The sequence below is a fragment of the Scedosporium apiospermum genome (assembly GCF_000732125.1).
Source record: "Scedosporium apiospermum strain IHEM 14462 chromosome Unknown SEQ_SAPIO_0143, whole genome shotgun sequence".
In the NCBI taxonomy this organism is placed as follows: domain Eukaryota; kingdom Fungi; phylum Ascomycota; class Sordariomycetes; order Microascales; family Microascaceae; genus Scedosporium; species Scedosporium apiospermum.
The window spans coordinates 1,361,982-1,376,966 of record NW_015971844.1 but is presented as its reverse complement, the minus strand read 5'-3'; the positions used below and the strand labels follow the sequence as shown (position 1 = coordinate 1,376,966).

The 14,985-nt window shown below is 52.7% G+C and overlaps 2 protein-coding genes and 2 pseudogenes across 2 annotated transcripts; 3 read left to right on the top strand and 1 right to left on the bottom strand.

The window, feature by feature from the left end:
- Window positions 1-703: 703 nt before the first annotated feature.
- Window positions 704-1,957, top strand: SAPIO_CDS9674 (annotated as a pseudogene; the record flags this gene model as incomplete).
- A 3,805-nt stretch (window positions 1,958-5,762) lies between these two features.
- On the top strand, window positions 5,763-8,328 carry SAPIO_CDS9673 (uncharacterized protein; the record flags this gene model as incomplete). The annotated part of the gene is made up of 4 exons (XM_016791007.1): window positions 5,763-5,767; window positions 5,968-7,657; window positions 7,752-8,221; window positions 8,319-8,328. 4 exons carry the CDS (start codon window positions 5,763-5,765, stop codon window positions 8,326-8,328), a joined length of 2,175 nt encoding a protein of 724 aa, XP_016639517.1.
- A 1,052-nt stretch (window positions 8,329-9,380) lies between these two features.
- Window positions 9,381-10,004, bottom strand: SAPIO_CDS9672 (annotated as a pseudogene; the record flags this gene model as incomplete).
- Window positions 10,005-11,124: 1,120 nt separating this feature from the next.
- Window positions 11,125-14,516, top strand: SAPIO_CDS9671 (Ap-3 complex subunit delta; the record flags this gene model as incomplete). Its single annotated transcript, XM_016791006.1, has 6 exons — window positions 11,125-11,130; window positions 11,194-11,302; window positions 11,384-11,580; window positions 11,654-12,037; window positions 12,103-12,331; window positions 12,388-14,516. The coding sequence occupies 6 exons, from the start codon at window positions 11,125-11,127 to the stop codon at window positions 14,514-14,516; spliced, it is 3,054 nt and encodes a 1,017-aa protein (XP_016639516.1).
- Between the last annotated feature and the right edge of the window lie 469 nt (window positions 14,517-14,985).

Below are 14,985 nucleotides of genomic sequence, written 5' to 3'. Positions count from 1 at the left end.
CGCGAGATACCTCCGTGGGATGGCACATTGCGATGGCAAATAATACTCTTGCAATATAGCACGCTTTCGGCAACACTTCGAATGTTATTATAATCAGGGCTAATGCTACCCTACATGCGATGGGGGGACGCGGGGAGGGGAAACATTCCGGGCGCCGACATCCTGGGATTGCATTGGATGTTGGTCTGTTCGGATCTTAATTACCAACGGGCTCCTCCACGTGCTCTCTGGCGATCCACGGCTTCCCGCAGAATGGCGCTGACGGCCCTAACCTGCTGCGGTAATTACCTTCCTTCATGGGAAATCCAAACGGTGATACAGGGAATCTTTGTCCGGGTAGGAATATTTAATTAACCTACAATAGAAATATTCTTGACCGAGGGTGGGTAGGATGTTAAATGAGAGGAAAACATGCATCGCAGCATGCATCGCAGCATCCCACGGCATTCTGCGCTGGTAGGGCACATGCTTCGGGACAATTCAGACCGCAACCGCTCGACAACTTAAGGAGCTGTCTGCCCGGACCTTGGATGGAGTGCTGATCTTGACCTCCGGAAGATAAGCTCTGATCATCAAGCTCCAGTCGCTCTTTTACACAAGTTCTTCTTACCCCAGATTAAGGTCTTGTTGGGCTTAGCAAGATCAATCTTATCTTTTACTCCAGTTTTAATATACCAACTTGGGACATCATCAACAGCAAAAGATGCAGTTGAAGTACGCCACCCTTGCGCTCGGCCTCGGCCTGGCCGCTGCCGCGCCTTCCAACAAGACGTCGTCCTGCAAGCCCTCTACTGGAGTAATCAAGACCGCCCAATTGGGTCCTCGTCCCTTCTTCCTCGTCGATGACCTGGAAGCTGGGCCCCTCAAGGAGAAGCTCACCTCTTGCATGAGCAAGAAGACCTTCAAGCCTTCGGTCTGGAGCGTCGCCCACCGTGGTGGTGGCACCCTCATGATGCCCGAGCACAGCCTTCAGTCCAACATGGCCGGCGCTCGCATGGGTGCCGGTGTCCTCGAGTGCGACGTTGCCTTCACCAAGGACCGGGAACTCGTCTGCCGTCACTCCCAGTGCGACTTGGCGACCACCACTAACATCGTTGCGATTCCCGAGCTCAACGCCAAGTGCACGCAGCCCTTCGCTCCTGCTGCCGACGGCAAGCCTGCCAGCGCCAAGTGCTGCACCAGCGACATCACCCTCGCCGAGTACAAGACGCTCTGCGCCAAGGTGGACGGCTCTAACAAGGCGGCCACCACCCCTGAGGAGTTCCTCCGTGGCACCGCCCGCCATCAGACGGATTTGTACGCTACCTGCGCCACCGTCTTGACGCACAAGGAGCACATTGAGCTCGTCAAGGGCCTCGGTCTTCGCTTCACCCCCGAGCTCAAGACCCCCGAGGTCCCCATGCCCTTCGAGGGTGACTACACCCAGGAGAAGTACGCCCAGCAGATGATTGACGAGTACAAGGCTGCTGGCGTTCATCCCTCGCGCGTGTTCGCCCAGTCCTTCCTCTACGATGACATCTTGTACTGGATCAAGAACGAGCCCGAGTTTGGCAAGCAGGCCGTCTTCCTCGACTCGGAGGGCGAGACTCCTGAGACACTCCCCGTCGCCACTGAGAAGCTCACTCAGCGCGCAGCCGACGGTGTCCGTATCGTCGCTCCTCCTCTTCAGTACCTCGTCACTCTCGACGAGAACAAGAACATCATCCCTAGTGCCTATGCTAAGAAGGCCCAGGAGCTCGGCCTCGACATCATCACCTGGTCGCTCGAGAGGTCTGCTTTCCTCGGCGACGGCTCGCACGGCGGCTATTACTACTCTACCATCGCTGATGCTATCAACAAGGACGGTGACGTCTACAAGCTCCTCCACGTCCTTGCTCAGGATGTCAAGGTTCGGGGTGTCTTCTCTGACTGGAGCGCCACTGTTACCTTTTACGCCAACTGCTTTAACATTTTCTAAGTGAGGGCGGGGTGTTCGCTTGATGGAGAGGATATGATGGCTCTCTGGGCTTTTTGGAAGATTTGTGGATGAGCTATGTTTATAATTAGAGAGCCGGTTACTGTGCCCTTCGTTTTCTTATACCTCTATGGGCCACAAGATTATTTTACTTTGTATATATCTTGAATGCATAATGCTTAATGGTATTAACGGAGCGCGTATTCCTCCATCCATATATTGCTGGGTATTGTCAATGGGAAAATGGCATGGAGCCAGGATTCTGTAGATGCTGGTTCAACAAATACATGTCGGTATCACAACTCTTTTTACCAATATAGCGGTGCTCAAGGTTGTCATTCCTCGCTAATTCGTCTCAGGGCCTGAGGGGGATAATGAGAGATAGCTGTTCTTCCTTGCTGTCTAACCCATAATACCTCTCTTGGCAAGACACACTGGAATGAACTGAGCTAATATTTGTTTGGTATCTACTTCTCAAAGACGCTCGACACCCTCTCAGCAGGGGCGAAGGAGATTCGCTTGCAGAGAACTTTACTTACTTCGTTTGGTAGCCGGTTTCGAGGGGATATTTTGACCGATGAGCTAAATGCTCGGCGTAACTTTCCCATCTAAGGAGCCCGTTTCTGTTTAATTAGTTTGGATGCTGGAGTCCGGGGCAGCTGGACAAAAGTGTCGAGCGGGGAACAACTTAAAGTCAACAATCGATTGTTGCCAGGGGCAGCATTGGGGCTTAGTCACGAATTATGCTTAATACTTCGGGTCGTCTGGAACCGCAAGGATCAATTAATGTCTCCGGCACTCTCCGCGCACACCCCACTCCTCCTCTTCAGAGCGGTCTTTGCCGACAAGACATCGGGTCGAATGCGCCAGAAGGCGGTCTGGAGGACAACGAGCCGACTTGTGCACGCGTTCTTCGAGACCTGGCTGAAGCGGGTCGATTCTCCGAAGTAGCAAATGAAAAAGGAACAATAATACGTTGATACGTCAACACTGCAGTTCTACAGGCACCATCGTAGCTTGATCCAATTAAGTCTGGAATATTCTGCCAGGCAAAAGCAGCGCCGCAGAGCTCGGTTGGCCTTAAGAGGAGAGGGCGCAGGACAAGATGCAGTCGTGGTATTGGGGGGATGGGGGAGGGAGGGGGACTTCTGCCACTTTGACCTCATTTGATGTTTCCGTGGTTCGCGAACTTCATCCCTCATACTGCCCTTTCCAGCTGGAAGCCTGCACCCCAACAAACCCGACGCCTGCCCCTCCACCCCCAATCATCAGCTGGTTCGCCCGATTTGCTGCGTCTGCTTCGATCATGTATTTCGTCCGTTGTCTCCGGAAGGGAAACAGGGTGGCCGCCAGTAAGAAGAAGCAAGGGCTTGCATTGCTGGCTGTAGGATACGTCGAATGGTCCCGACGAACATTGTGCCTGACCAATGCCGGCTGTCCTTTAAGGGTGCGACTTGTCCAAAATAGACCTTAGCTTAAGTTACATCCTTTCCGTCATAGCGTGATCGCATTTTTGGTGTTCACCAACGAGAGAGCCGAGACTTCATAATCTAGTTCCAGGACTACTGGTAGACAGGTCACCTGCAACGTTCTCAGCATTAAACAATAAAGCGGCGCAGAATGTTCACCAGAGTAGTGTATGAGTATGGTGCATCAATGTAATAATACGCACTCATCCTAAACCACCAGCGGCCTGAAGTAGGAGAGTTTCGGGGCAAGAGAGTTAAGTTACTCTACTTTGACGATCCTGGTTCTGCCTCCTTCCTTGTACTTGCAGGACGAAGGTAGTCAGCCAGGCGAAACATCAACCTCCAGTCCAACAATATTGTGCCTCGATCATCCAGGTTCTCTTCACAGTATTAGGCTGTAGCGGCTGGATGTACCGCACGCAGTACTTCGTACATCAATCTCACCGCGATCATCGTTCCAAAAAGCACTGGTACGAGTACTTCGTACACTAATAATTGTTACTGGCTGGCCACAGGCTGAGCTGTACTGGTAGCTTGAGCGCTTTCTCCAGGATTCTACACTAATACTTCGTGAATCCCAGCAACCCGTCTTCTCCATCTCTCCCCGCTTCTCTTCCGGTCCAAGTTCCCAAGCCCCTCCTTGTCCTTCTTCGCTCGTCCCACTCCACTATCATTCAAGGACACCACAATTGTACAAGTACTTCCTACTTCCTACACACTGCCAACGTTGTTGACCACATCAGTACCCTCGTACCTCTCGTCAATTGATCGGATTGATTGCGGAAAGCAAAAGCACTATTATTACAAAGGTACAGGCGGATAGTGTTATTGAATCTGATATTGATACATGACCTCGCCCTTCCCATCGAATATTAACACACCGTTCGTTGTTGTTTTCACCTCCCCGATCCGCTCAATCTGTTGTTCGTTGTCGCTCTTTCCCACTTCGCCCTGGTCGTGCATATCACCAAGACGAGTTCGACGAAATTGATCCCGGCTCTTGATTCCCAATCCTCTTCGCCATCTCACCTTGGGCTCCAATCAAGCATCAATCCCGAACCCCGCCTTCGCCCTCCCCGCCACCGCCCTTCCTCTGTTCAATTGCGAGTCCGCCCTGATCTGGTCCTATTGTTTGGATTCGTTTCTGCTGTCGCCTTATCCGGTGCCTCGCTCTGGTCTGCGCTGGACCAAGTACACCTGTATCTCTGCATCTCTGCATCTGTCCGCAGACCAGACCAAGACCAGACTGGACGTCCTGGGACGACTTTGATCAATACTTGATCCGACATACGAAGTACACCTGCACAGTCTACACGCCAGACCGACCCACCACCCTGGCAGTGCAACCTGCAACCAGCAGCACCCTGTGGATTCCGCCGCCTCTTCTTCCACTTTCCAGGGCCCATCGTCAACTAAACAAGACAACTTGATCCCCCGATTCTTCCTACACCGCACACCGTTTCTGGCACCCAATCGCCGGCATTACAGCCCAACAGCATCACCCGTTACCCGTTTAAAAGCAACACACTCTCCCGTGCTGCGTCCTCAGCTGCTGTACAGTAAGCTCTTCTTCTGGAAATCGCTCTTGTTTGTTGCCAAAAAGCGCATCAGTCTTCGTTCTCCGCCATTCAAATTTTTTTCTACCACTTGATCCCCAATCCAATCCACACCAAGTCCACACACCAATCCCACTTAATCACTCTTGTCTGCTTACTTTCTCCCTTCGCGCTGCAATTGTACTACCCGTCGGCTACCTCATCATTCGCTGCATTGCTCTGCACCCTGCAACATTTGAACACTGCAACACTCCGCCGCGAGACCTCTAGACCTCTCTCCAAGTTGAACCCGCTCAGCAAAGAAGACCAATTCCTGTGTTGTGTTGGTTTTGCTTCGCTCCGTTTTACTTGGCTGGCACTGCCCCCGCACCCGCACCACTTCTTTTAACGTCGTCGCGACCAAAGTAGAGTCATTGACACACACACCACCAACATTGTGCTCCAGCCAGCAGAAGCCTTCGTCCGCCAAGCCACCCACGATTTGAAGCGGAAGTCTATCTGACAGGTCATCGCTAGATCCAGTGTGCCTGTCCCCCAATCTCTTTACGGTAGTCGATCCCACAACCCGACTCAACCGTTCAAACTTAAAAAAAAAAAAAAAAAAAAACTACGGAGTTGGGTGGAGAAGACGCCGTGGGCTCTGGCTGTCCGCTCTCCCTCCCCGCCTCGAAGCAGGCTTCATTGCGTTTTTGCTGAACATCCCCCCCTCCCTTTCGTGTACCTTTGCTCCGACTTTCTGTTCAGATTGTCGTGAGTAAAGGGTGCATATTGCTACTTCCGACCATGACGTTAGTCACCCTGTTCCTGCGACGGCCTCTTCCCCCCCAGTCTTGTTCCTCTTGTGGCCACACATTTTGTTTTTATTTTATTTTCATTCGGGCTTCCTTGAATGTTCTTTTGACCCCCTTTTGTCTAACTTTGTTTCTGTCCAAGTACAACCGTGGTTGCAAGTTTAAAGTCACTAACATAAATCCTGACCTGATTGTAGTAGCCGAGGAGGAGCCCGTCACATAACAATCAAGCACCATCACCCGGTGCATAGCTCTAGCGAGGAGGAGGAATCTTCCCAACAAGAGGACTCTAGCTACGACGACGAGCAGGACGAGACTTGGGACGGTTACGACGACGACGAGGTCGACCCTTCCGACTCGGCGTCCGTGAGTCAAGACCGGCGATCACGATCACGCTCACGCTCACGTTCCCGGTCGGCCAACCCCTACCGCCAGCATAGACTCTACGATCGTAACTCCTTCCATCGGCCGCCGCCGACCCAATCCGACAGTCTGGATCAATCAGATGACTACCCGGCCCCGTGGGGGGCGCGTGGTGGATATGGACCCCCTCCGGGTGCCTTCTATGGGGGACGGGGCGGACCTCCAGGAGCAGGATACCCGCAGAGCACCGTTGGAGGCTTCATGCCGCCGGGTCCGGGTCCGGCTCCCTACCACCAGGGTAATCAGGTAATTCCCTACAATTACCCGAACCCCTTCACGCCTATGTCGAGCAACGGCGGCGCCAATTACTTCGGCGACCCCAGAGATAGCTATGGCGTCGCCCCGTACCAGCCTAACGGCCATTACGGCTACGGCGGCTACGGTGTTGGCGTTCCCCCGCATATGCAGCAATACCTTCAGACTTACCCTCCGCCGCCACCACCGACAGAAGCTCCTGCGCCCAAACCCGCTACGCCAGCCCCGCCACCGAAGGAGCCGAGCCCGAGTCCCGAAATGATTAAAATGAAGGCCGAACTTCAACTGTACAGGGAAGAGCAACGGATGAAAGTCGAGGCTGAGAAGCGAAAGGAACTGGAGGAGAAGATTCGCAAGGATACCGAAGAAGCCATTGCCAGGAAACTTGAGGCCATGAAGCTGGCGCAAGAAGAAACTCAGAAAGAGATTGCGAGGGCAAAGAGAGAAGCGGAGAAGGCAGCTCGCGAAGCCATCGAGGCAGAACGGAGAGCTCAAGAAGAACAGAGGCGGATCCGAGAGGAAGAGATCAAGCGTGTTCAAAGGGAAGCCCGCGAAAAATTCGAAGCCGAGCTGAAGGCCCAAGCTGAAGCGATCGAGGCAGAAAAGAGAGCTCAAGAAGAACAGAGACGTTTCCGAGAGGAAGAAATCAAGCGTGTTCAAAGGGAAGCCCGCGAAAAATTCGAGGCCGAGCTGAAGGCCCAAGCTGAGGCGAAGAGGCGCGAGGAAGAGGCCGTACGACGCGCTGAGGAAGCTGCTAGGTTGCGGCTCGAGATGGAACGGAAGCTTGAGGAAGAAGCTAGGGCAGCAGCGAAGAAACGGGAAGAGGAGGCTATAAAGCATGCCGAAGAAGCTGCCAGGATGCGACTCGAGATGGAGAGGAGGCTCGAGGAGGAGGCTAAGGCTAAGGCAGCGAAGAAGGCAGCCGAGGAAGAAGCCTACAAGAAGAGGCTAGAGGAAGAGTCCAAGATCAAGGCGGAACTCGAGGCGCGCCAAAAGATAGAAAAGGAAAAGGAAGAAGCTGCGGCGGCGGCGGCTGCTGCAGAGGCGAAGAAGCAGGAGGAAGAGGCTCTGAAGAAGCGGGTGCAAGAAGAGACGAGAGCGAAGGTTGCCGCTGAGGCGAAGAAGGCGGCAGAGAAGGCCCCCATCAAGTTTAAGGATGCTGTTGGCAGGAAGTTCAGCTTCCCGTTTCATCTTTGCCAGACCTGGCCTGTAAGCGGCATAACCCTCTCCTGCCTCCCACCCTTTTTCGAAGGTTGCTGTTATTATCGCGCAGTGATACGGTAATACTAACCTCTTCTTCTAGGGAATGGAGGAATTAATTAAGCAAGCATTCCAATCCGTTGATGTCATTGGGCCACTAGTTCAGCGTGGCATGTTTGATCTCATCGGACCCAACGGAGAGATTATCCTCCCCCAGGTTTGGGAAAAGGTCATCGAGCCGGACTGGCAAATTACCATGGTTATGTGGCCTCCTGCGAATAGGGAGAAGCTGCATCCCGACCACCCACACTTCCGTCTTCGAGGAGGAATCCCTGGCCGCCCCGGAATCTCTATCCAGCCTCCCATCGGTCGACGCGCAGGGGGAGCAATGGGGAACCCCCCACCGCCTCCCGATTGGCGTGGTGCCCCTCCAAAGCCTCCTGGCGGGCGATCGAACATCCCCGTAGGCGTCGATATCGTCAACGTTGAAAAGGAAAAGCGGTCCAAGAAGTCGAGCGGAGGAGCGTTCCTGAACTGGATGTCTGGAACGCAGCCCAAGAAGAGTAGCAAGAAGTAAGTCAAGATTAACCCTTCGACTCCATTGATTTTAGCATTCTAAGATCTTGCCTACCTATGAACCATTGGATGCTAACCTAATGTTCGTCTACAGGAAGAAATAAATTTGCAAGATTGATCCCTTTTGTAGTTTGATGGGTGGCGATGTTTGTTACAATTGTTGGGGTGTTTGATTGCGAGCCAACTTTGGGAGTTTTATGAGTTTTATCTGGCATGGACAGGGAGGAAATACATCTGCGTGCTCATGGCAACGTTATCTAGCGACGTCTTTTCCCTGACATTTTTCTCAGCCAGACCATTCTTAGATCTGGTATTTCTGTGGATTATGCGCTGTTGTTGTTTTTGCCATATTTCTTCTTCTTTTTTTCTGTTGAATGATACCTCGACTCTCCATCTATTTTTTCCCCCTTTCTTTTTCTCCGCTCTCTCTTCCGCTTGCATTCTCTCCCTCTCTCTCGTTGCAGAGAAGAAGTACTTATGTTTGTTTTTGTTGGTTTTATTTCATTTTATTTTTTTTTCTCAGCTGGGTGGACAATCCCCTCTCCTTTCCAAAGAAAAGAAAAGGGCACCCATGGGCGGACAACGGAGTCTCATGGTTGGAAGGCGTGTGGCATAAACGCGGAATGGTAGAAATTCGACCTTCAGTCCCTGACTATCGCTACCTTTCTTCGAGTTTTATCCTGACGTGGTTAGCCCTCTTGTTTTCTAGTTGGCTTGCATGGTCTACTCGGCAAAGGAGCGTGAGGTACGAGGATACATTGGAACTTGGGGTGTTGGTGTGGTCCCTTTCCTTTCATGTTTTCCCAAAAAGGAAAGGAAAAGTGGAAAAACGAATGCAGCGATCTTGAACATCTCGAAACTGTATATGGGCTGGACAAAAAGATCTTGTACGTAGATCGAAAGTTGGCGAAGAGAGATAGCATATCAATTGGAGTCTATATGCTTAAAAACAGTCTATAAGGAGAACAGGAGAACCCATCCAAGGAGCTCCATTGCCAGAACGCCCCGAAAATATCTAATATCTATACGTGCATCACTTCCTTCGTTTATTTTGTACAGAGTGAGTGGAGAGGAGGAGGAACCCATATGTCAACATCAAGAGGCCCGTTCATCATTAATTCACTTGGTCAAGTGTATCCGATCGGTGATACCACTTTCATAAAGGCGCGCGAGGTCGCACATTCTTATCCAGCACCCTCCTCGCATGATTCTCAAAAGCCTCAATCATCCGCGCAGCAATCGTCTCCGAAACGGCCGCCGAAAAAGCCGCATAGATCGGATTAGCAAACTCGAAGCGTATGGTCAAGTTGACCTCGGCACCCTCCTTCCCCGCGACGTTCCTGGGGGTTAGGCTCCAGCGCGTGACGAGGGTTCGAAGGACGGAGGAGTTGTTGGAGGCGAGTTTCCTCCCCGGGTCGGCGACGAGCTGGGCGGATGCGCCGCTGACGGCTTCGACGAGGGAGAAGGGGACGCAGTTGACGCGGGAGGTGAAGGATTCTTCGAAGCCGGCCCAGCCTACGCGGAGGGTGGCCTGTGTCGGGGAGCGCCGGTTGTGGTTGTCAGTGGTCGAGGGTTCGGACCAGTGGGTTACTTTGGAGGCGCTGCAGAAGGGGACGAAGGTCGAGTAGGAGTCGATGTTGGAGATTATTTCGTAGAGAGCTTTTGGGGCGTAGGGGAGGGTGCGGCTGGCGGTGAGGGTTTGCGGGCTTGGTGAAGTGCCGGGGAGGGTGATGAAGGGTCGGGAGGAGATTGTTGGGGCGAGGCGGCGGCGGAGAGGCATGGTGAATGGGAGGCGCGGGGGGGCGGCGCGCAGGAGGAGCCGGGGCGGCATTTGGGATGGATGGTTCGAAGGCTCGGTGGAGGGGGGGGCTGTGAGATTGGGTAGTTGAGGTTTATCGCATTGGTGATTTGGAGGATTGGAATACTTAATGCGGTCGGTTGACCTGTAAGAAAAAGGGTGCCATTCCCGATAAAAGATTTTCCCGCGATATTAGCTTACACGGCCTTCATCCACCATCTCTTTTCGTGATTTATTTATTTATTTATTTATTCTCTCCGCTGTCTTTCTTTTTATTTTAATTTATTTACCATTTCCCTTCTAGCTAGCAGAAGTAACTGGAAATTTGAAGTCTTGATCCCATATTACGAAACAGTGAAGTTGAAAAGTGATACTATTATATCCAGTCAAGTAGAAAGTCGGTATAAAACGGATTCTCCAACATCCTCTTTCTGAGGACGAAGGGCGCCATTGAAAGACACCCCGAGTCCTCGCGCAAGACATCGAGGGTTACCTATACTTGTCTTCATCTTTGAATTGAGGTTGTTGGCCTTTGATACGCTTTTCCGCCTCTTCTGGAATCTTGCCTGCTCCCAGCTGGCTTTGGATCAACGGACTGGATTGAACGTCGAGTTCAGCAACAATCGGCCTCACATGTCCACGCTGAATTGGCCGAATTGGCCTTCCGCTTGTAGGACTGAGGGAGGCTCAGATCTTTTAAGTCCACGTCCAATTCAGTGTTGTTGCCGTAGGTGGGAGGTAGGGTGCGCAGCTACAGTGTGCACAGCCGAAATGATACTATTGCTGGTAGTTGAATTAGCTAAGGTACCAGTGCTATGTACCATTATGTCACCATCAATCCACCACCAGACAGGCAATGCAATATCGCTGGCAACCTCAATCTCTCAACCTTCGTGCCTTGCCCTACCATCACCCAGGACCGCGGGTCCCCGTCGATGCGAATCCCGCCGAGAAAGTGACTGCGCGATCGAGGATGGCCATGCGTCTTGATACAACCAGCTCCCCTTAGCATCTCGAACCGATCCCCCTTCTCACTTTGGGCCTCCAACACCACCGCCGGCCAACAACGGAGAGACCCCACGTGGGGTATTACCTTGCGACAATGTGCGTAGGACTTACTTCGATCTCGAGCCGTGGATCGACACCTAACTAGGCGAACAGGTTCGAAAAGTCACTATACGACCTCATTCGAGGTCTGAGGAACCATAAGGGGAATGAGCGCGAGTACATCCAGAACTGCCTCAAGGAATGTCGGTCGGAAATCCGGAGCGCCGATATGGGTAAGCACTCCCAAGACCTTCTCACTGCTTTTTCCCTTACTGTGGTCTAGGTCTAAGTGCTGACGGAGCTTCACTATCCAGACCTCAAGGCGATCGCATTACTCAAGCTCATTTACCTCGAGATGGTTGGCCATGACATGTCTTGGGCGTCTTTCCATGTCCTCGAAGTCATGTCGTCACCCAAGTACCACCAGAAGCGGGTTGGATATCTCGGTGCTGCCCAAAGCTTTCGACCCGACACGGAAGTTCTCATGCTGGCGACGAATCTTCTTAAGAAGGTGCGGAGGCGTCCTAGAAGGCCGCCCACTGTTGTGTTTGGAAGTGTTCGTTGTCTGACTCGTCGTTTCGCAGGATCTGGCGTCCACCTCGATCCCCATTATGTCCCTACCGATCACGACCCTCCCGCATATCATCACCCCCTCCTTGGCCCTCTCCGTGCAAAGCGAGATGCTTTCCCGTCTGGGCCACTCGCATCCGAACGTGCGCAAGAAGACCATTATCACACTCTACCGCCTCGCCCTCGTGTACCCAGAGACCCTCCTCGCCGCTTGGCCTAGGATAAAGGAGCGCCTGATGGACAAGGATGAAGACCCTAGCGTTACTGCCGCTATTGTCAACGTTATTTGCGAGCTCGGATGGCGACGGCCTCATGATTTTTTGCCCCTTGCGCCCCGGTTATTCGAACTTCTTGTGGACGGAGGGAATAATTGGATGGCCATTAAGCTCATCAAGCTCGTGCGTGCATCATTATGGGACACCGTCTTTCTGCTAAACGTTTCCGTCTAACCGGGCACTTTTAGTTTGCTACTCTCACGCCGTTAGAACCTCGTCTCGTCCGCAAACTGCTTCCTCCCTTGACCGAGATTATCCGTACTACGCCAGCCATGTCTCTATTATACGAATGTATAAATGGTATCATTCAAGGAGGTATCCTTGGAAGCGCAGATGACATATCCGGTAGGGAGGAGATTGCGTCTCTTTGCGTCGACAAGCTGAGAAGCATGATTCTGGTGGACGGCGACCCGAATTGTACGTCCTTCCAACCGTTTCCCGTATCTGTCTGTTGGTCTAACCGGGCGCCACAGTGAAATACGTTGCGCTCCTCGCCTTCAACAAGATCGTCGTAACCCATCCTTTCTTAGTGTCTCAGCAAGAAGACGTAATCCTAGAATGCATCGATAGTCCTGATATTACTATCCGAATCAAGGCCTTGGACCTAGTCCAGGACATGGTTTCCTCAGAGAATCTCTTGTCTATCGTTGGCCGGCTGATGAAGCAGCTAAGGGCTTGCCAGCCCTCTAAGCAAACCCAGGGCTTTGCCACTCAGCAATCCAGTACATGGACTGCCGATTCAGATGAGGGCTCAAACAACGATTCTCCAAGGGTATCGACGTCGACTAGTGAAGCATTACCGGAAGAGTATCAAATCGACATTATTGGCAGAATTCTAAAGATGTGCTCCCAGAATAATTACAACTCCATCTTCGACTTCGACTGGTATATCGATGTTTTGACGCAGCTCGTGCGACTGGCCCCGGCTCCTCGGGCATTTGAACAAGACCCTTACCTGCCCGCATCTCGCTCCTCGGCTGTGGACGTAACTGAGACGATCGGGGACGAGTTAAGGAACATCGCCGTCAAGGTCAAGGCCATGAGAGGCTCTGCGGTGAGGGCCGCCGACCTCATAGTGCAGCAGCTTCTCCTAGATACGCCCAACCAAAATTCTATCTCCTCTGCCGCACTCAAGTCGATAGCCTGGCTTCTCGGCGAGTATGCCACATCACTAGCATCCCCTGATACCACGCTCGCATCGATCCTGCAGCTCATCCCGAGAGCATCCTCTCCCATTATTCTCATCACCTGCCTCCAAGCTACCGCAAAGATATTTGCACTAATAGCTGGTGACCAGTACCAGCCGTGGACAGCTGAACGCAAGAGCAGTATCTCTCTGCTCATGGCTCGAGTCATTGATGCGTTCGAGCCGCTGACTCAACACCCAAACCTCGAGGTTCAGGAACGCTCCGTCGAATTCGTGGAGCTTCTGAAGCTTACCTCTGAGGCGGTGTCTGGGCACCCTCCATCTACGGATGAGACACAGCAAGATCCACCCCTTCTACTAACTCAAGCCATCCCGTCTCTCTTCGCCGGCTGGGATTTGAACTCTGTGGCTGTAGGTGCTCAATCAAATGTACCAATACCGGATGGCTTGGACTTGGACAATCCTATCCATCCAGATTTGGAACGACTCCTGGCAGAAGCAGACCTGCCATTCCTCAAGAATGAGGAAAGCGACGACTTTACCTCGTACTACTACAAGAAGCCTGCGGCAACATCTATCTCCTCGGAGATGTCTATGCCCGCGATTAGCAGGCTAGGCGGCGCGCCCGAAGAATTCACGAGCTCTTACCAGCAGCAAGTGACTGAGGAGAGCTACCTCGATGCTGATATCGTGGCGAGGCGGCGGGCCGAAAGACTCGATCGCAACCGAGACGATCCGTTTTACATCGGCGGCAGCGACGTCAGCAAGTCTTCCACGCCCATTCACAGAATCCTTCAATCCACCAACGGTCCCGAGCTAGACATCGACTCCATCCCCATCATGCAGCTCGACATCGACAAGCTCGCCGCCGACACATTGCCGACCTCCTCTGCCAGACACCATGCAAAGCCACTAGCAACCCCCAGCGCCCGCCGGCAAATCGTAGTCGCGCAGGACGAGACGCTCGGCGGAAGCGGGCGATCAACGCCGCGCACCCATGATTCGGACGAGTCGCGGCATGGTCGGGGAGCGGGAGGACGGTCGAAGAACTCGTCGTCTATCCTCAAGGTCAGCTCCTCAGGCATCGAGTCGCTCAGCCTAGAGGCCGGGGCGCCGACGGAGGATGCGCGCGCGAGGGACGACGAGGAGATGGCTAAGGCGATGAAGGAGGTGGAGAGGTTGCGGCTGGAGATGCAGAGGGCGAATGAGAGGATTCAGGTCGCGCAGGGTGTGGACGTCGAGGGTACGGTTGTGAAGAAGAAGGTGAAGAAGGGGACGAAGAAGGGAGTTGCTGGGACCAAGAAAAAGAAGAAAGCTGCTCCCGCTGCAGTTGGAGAGGCGGGTCCTGCGAGCGGGAACGGGATTGAGGATGCTGCTATTGGAGGAGGTGATGCTGTGGTGGTGGTGAAGAAGAAGAAAAAGAAGGTCAAGCCGCCTGTTGAGATAGAAGAGTGAAAGGGGATACAGGGTTGGGAAAATAAAATGGAAGTCATTTATGATGTTTTGAAGATTATATGGCATCTGCCCATGCGGAGGTCTCCTGCTGGCTGGGGATAGAGAAACAAACTTGCCAGTATATGCGCCAAAAAGACGAGTCAGATCCCCGTACGAGTCTTCGCGTCAAAGGGGGGGAGAGAGAAAGCGAGGGACGAATGTTGTTCTTTTACTTTGCAACGCTGTCATACATGATATCTTCCCGAGAGAAAAACAACACAAAAACGAAATCACCTTCTCCCCTGCTTTCTGCCTCGGCATCTCCCCTCCAGCTTCTCTCCAATGCAATCCCCTCTGATACGGAAGGAAAATCAAATCCACTTGATGTAGCATCCTCGCGTGCCGTGCCGATTATCTTGAAACCAGCATTCACACCTAACAAAGAAAAGAAGTAAAAAAAGGAACGACAAAAGAATAAGACTATAAAGCA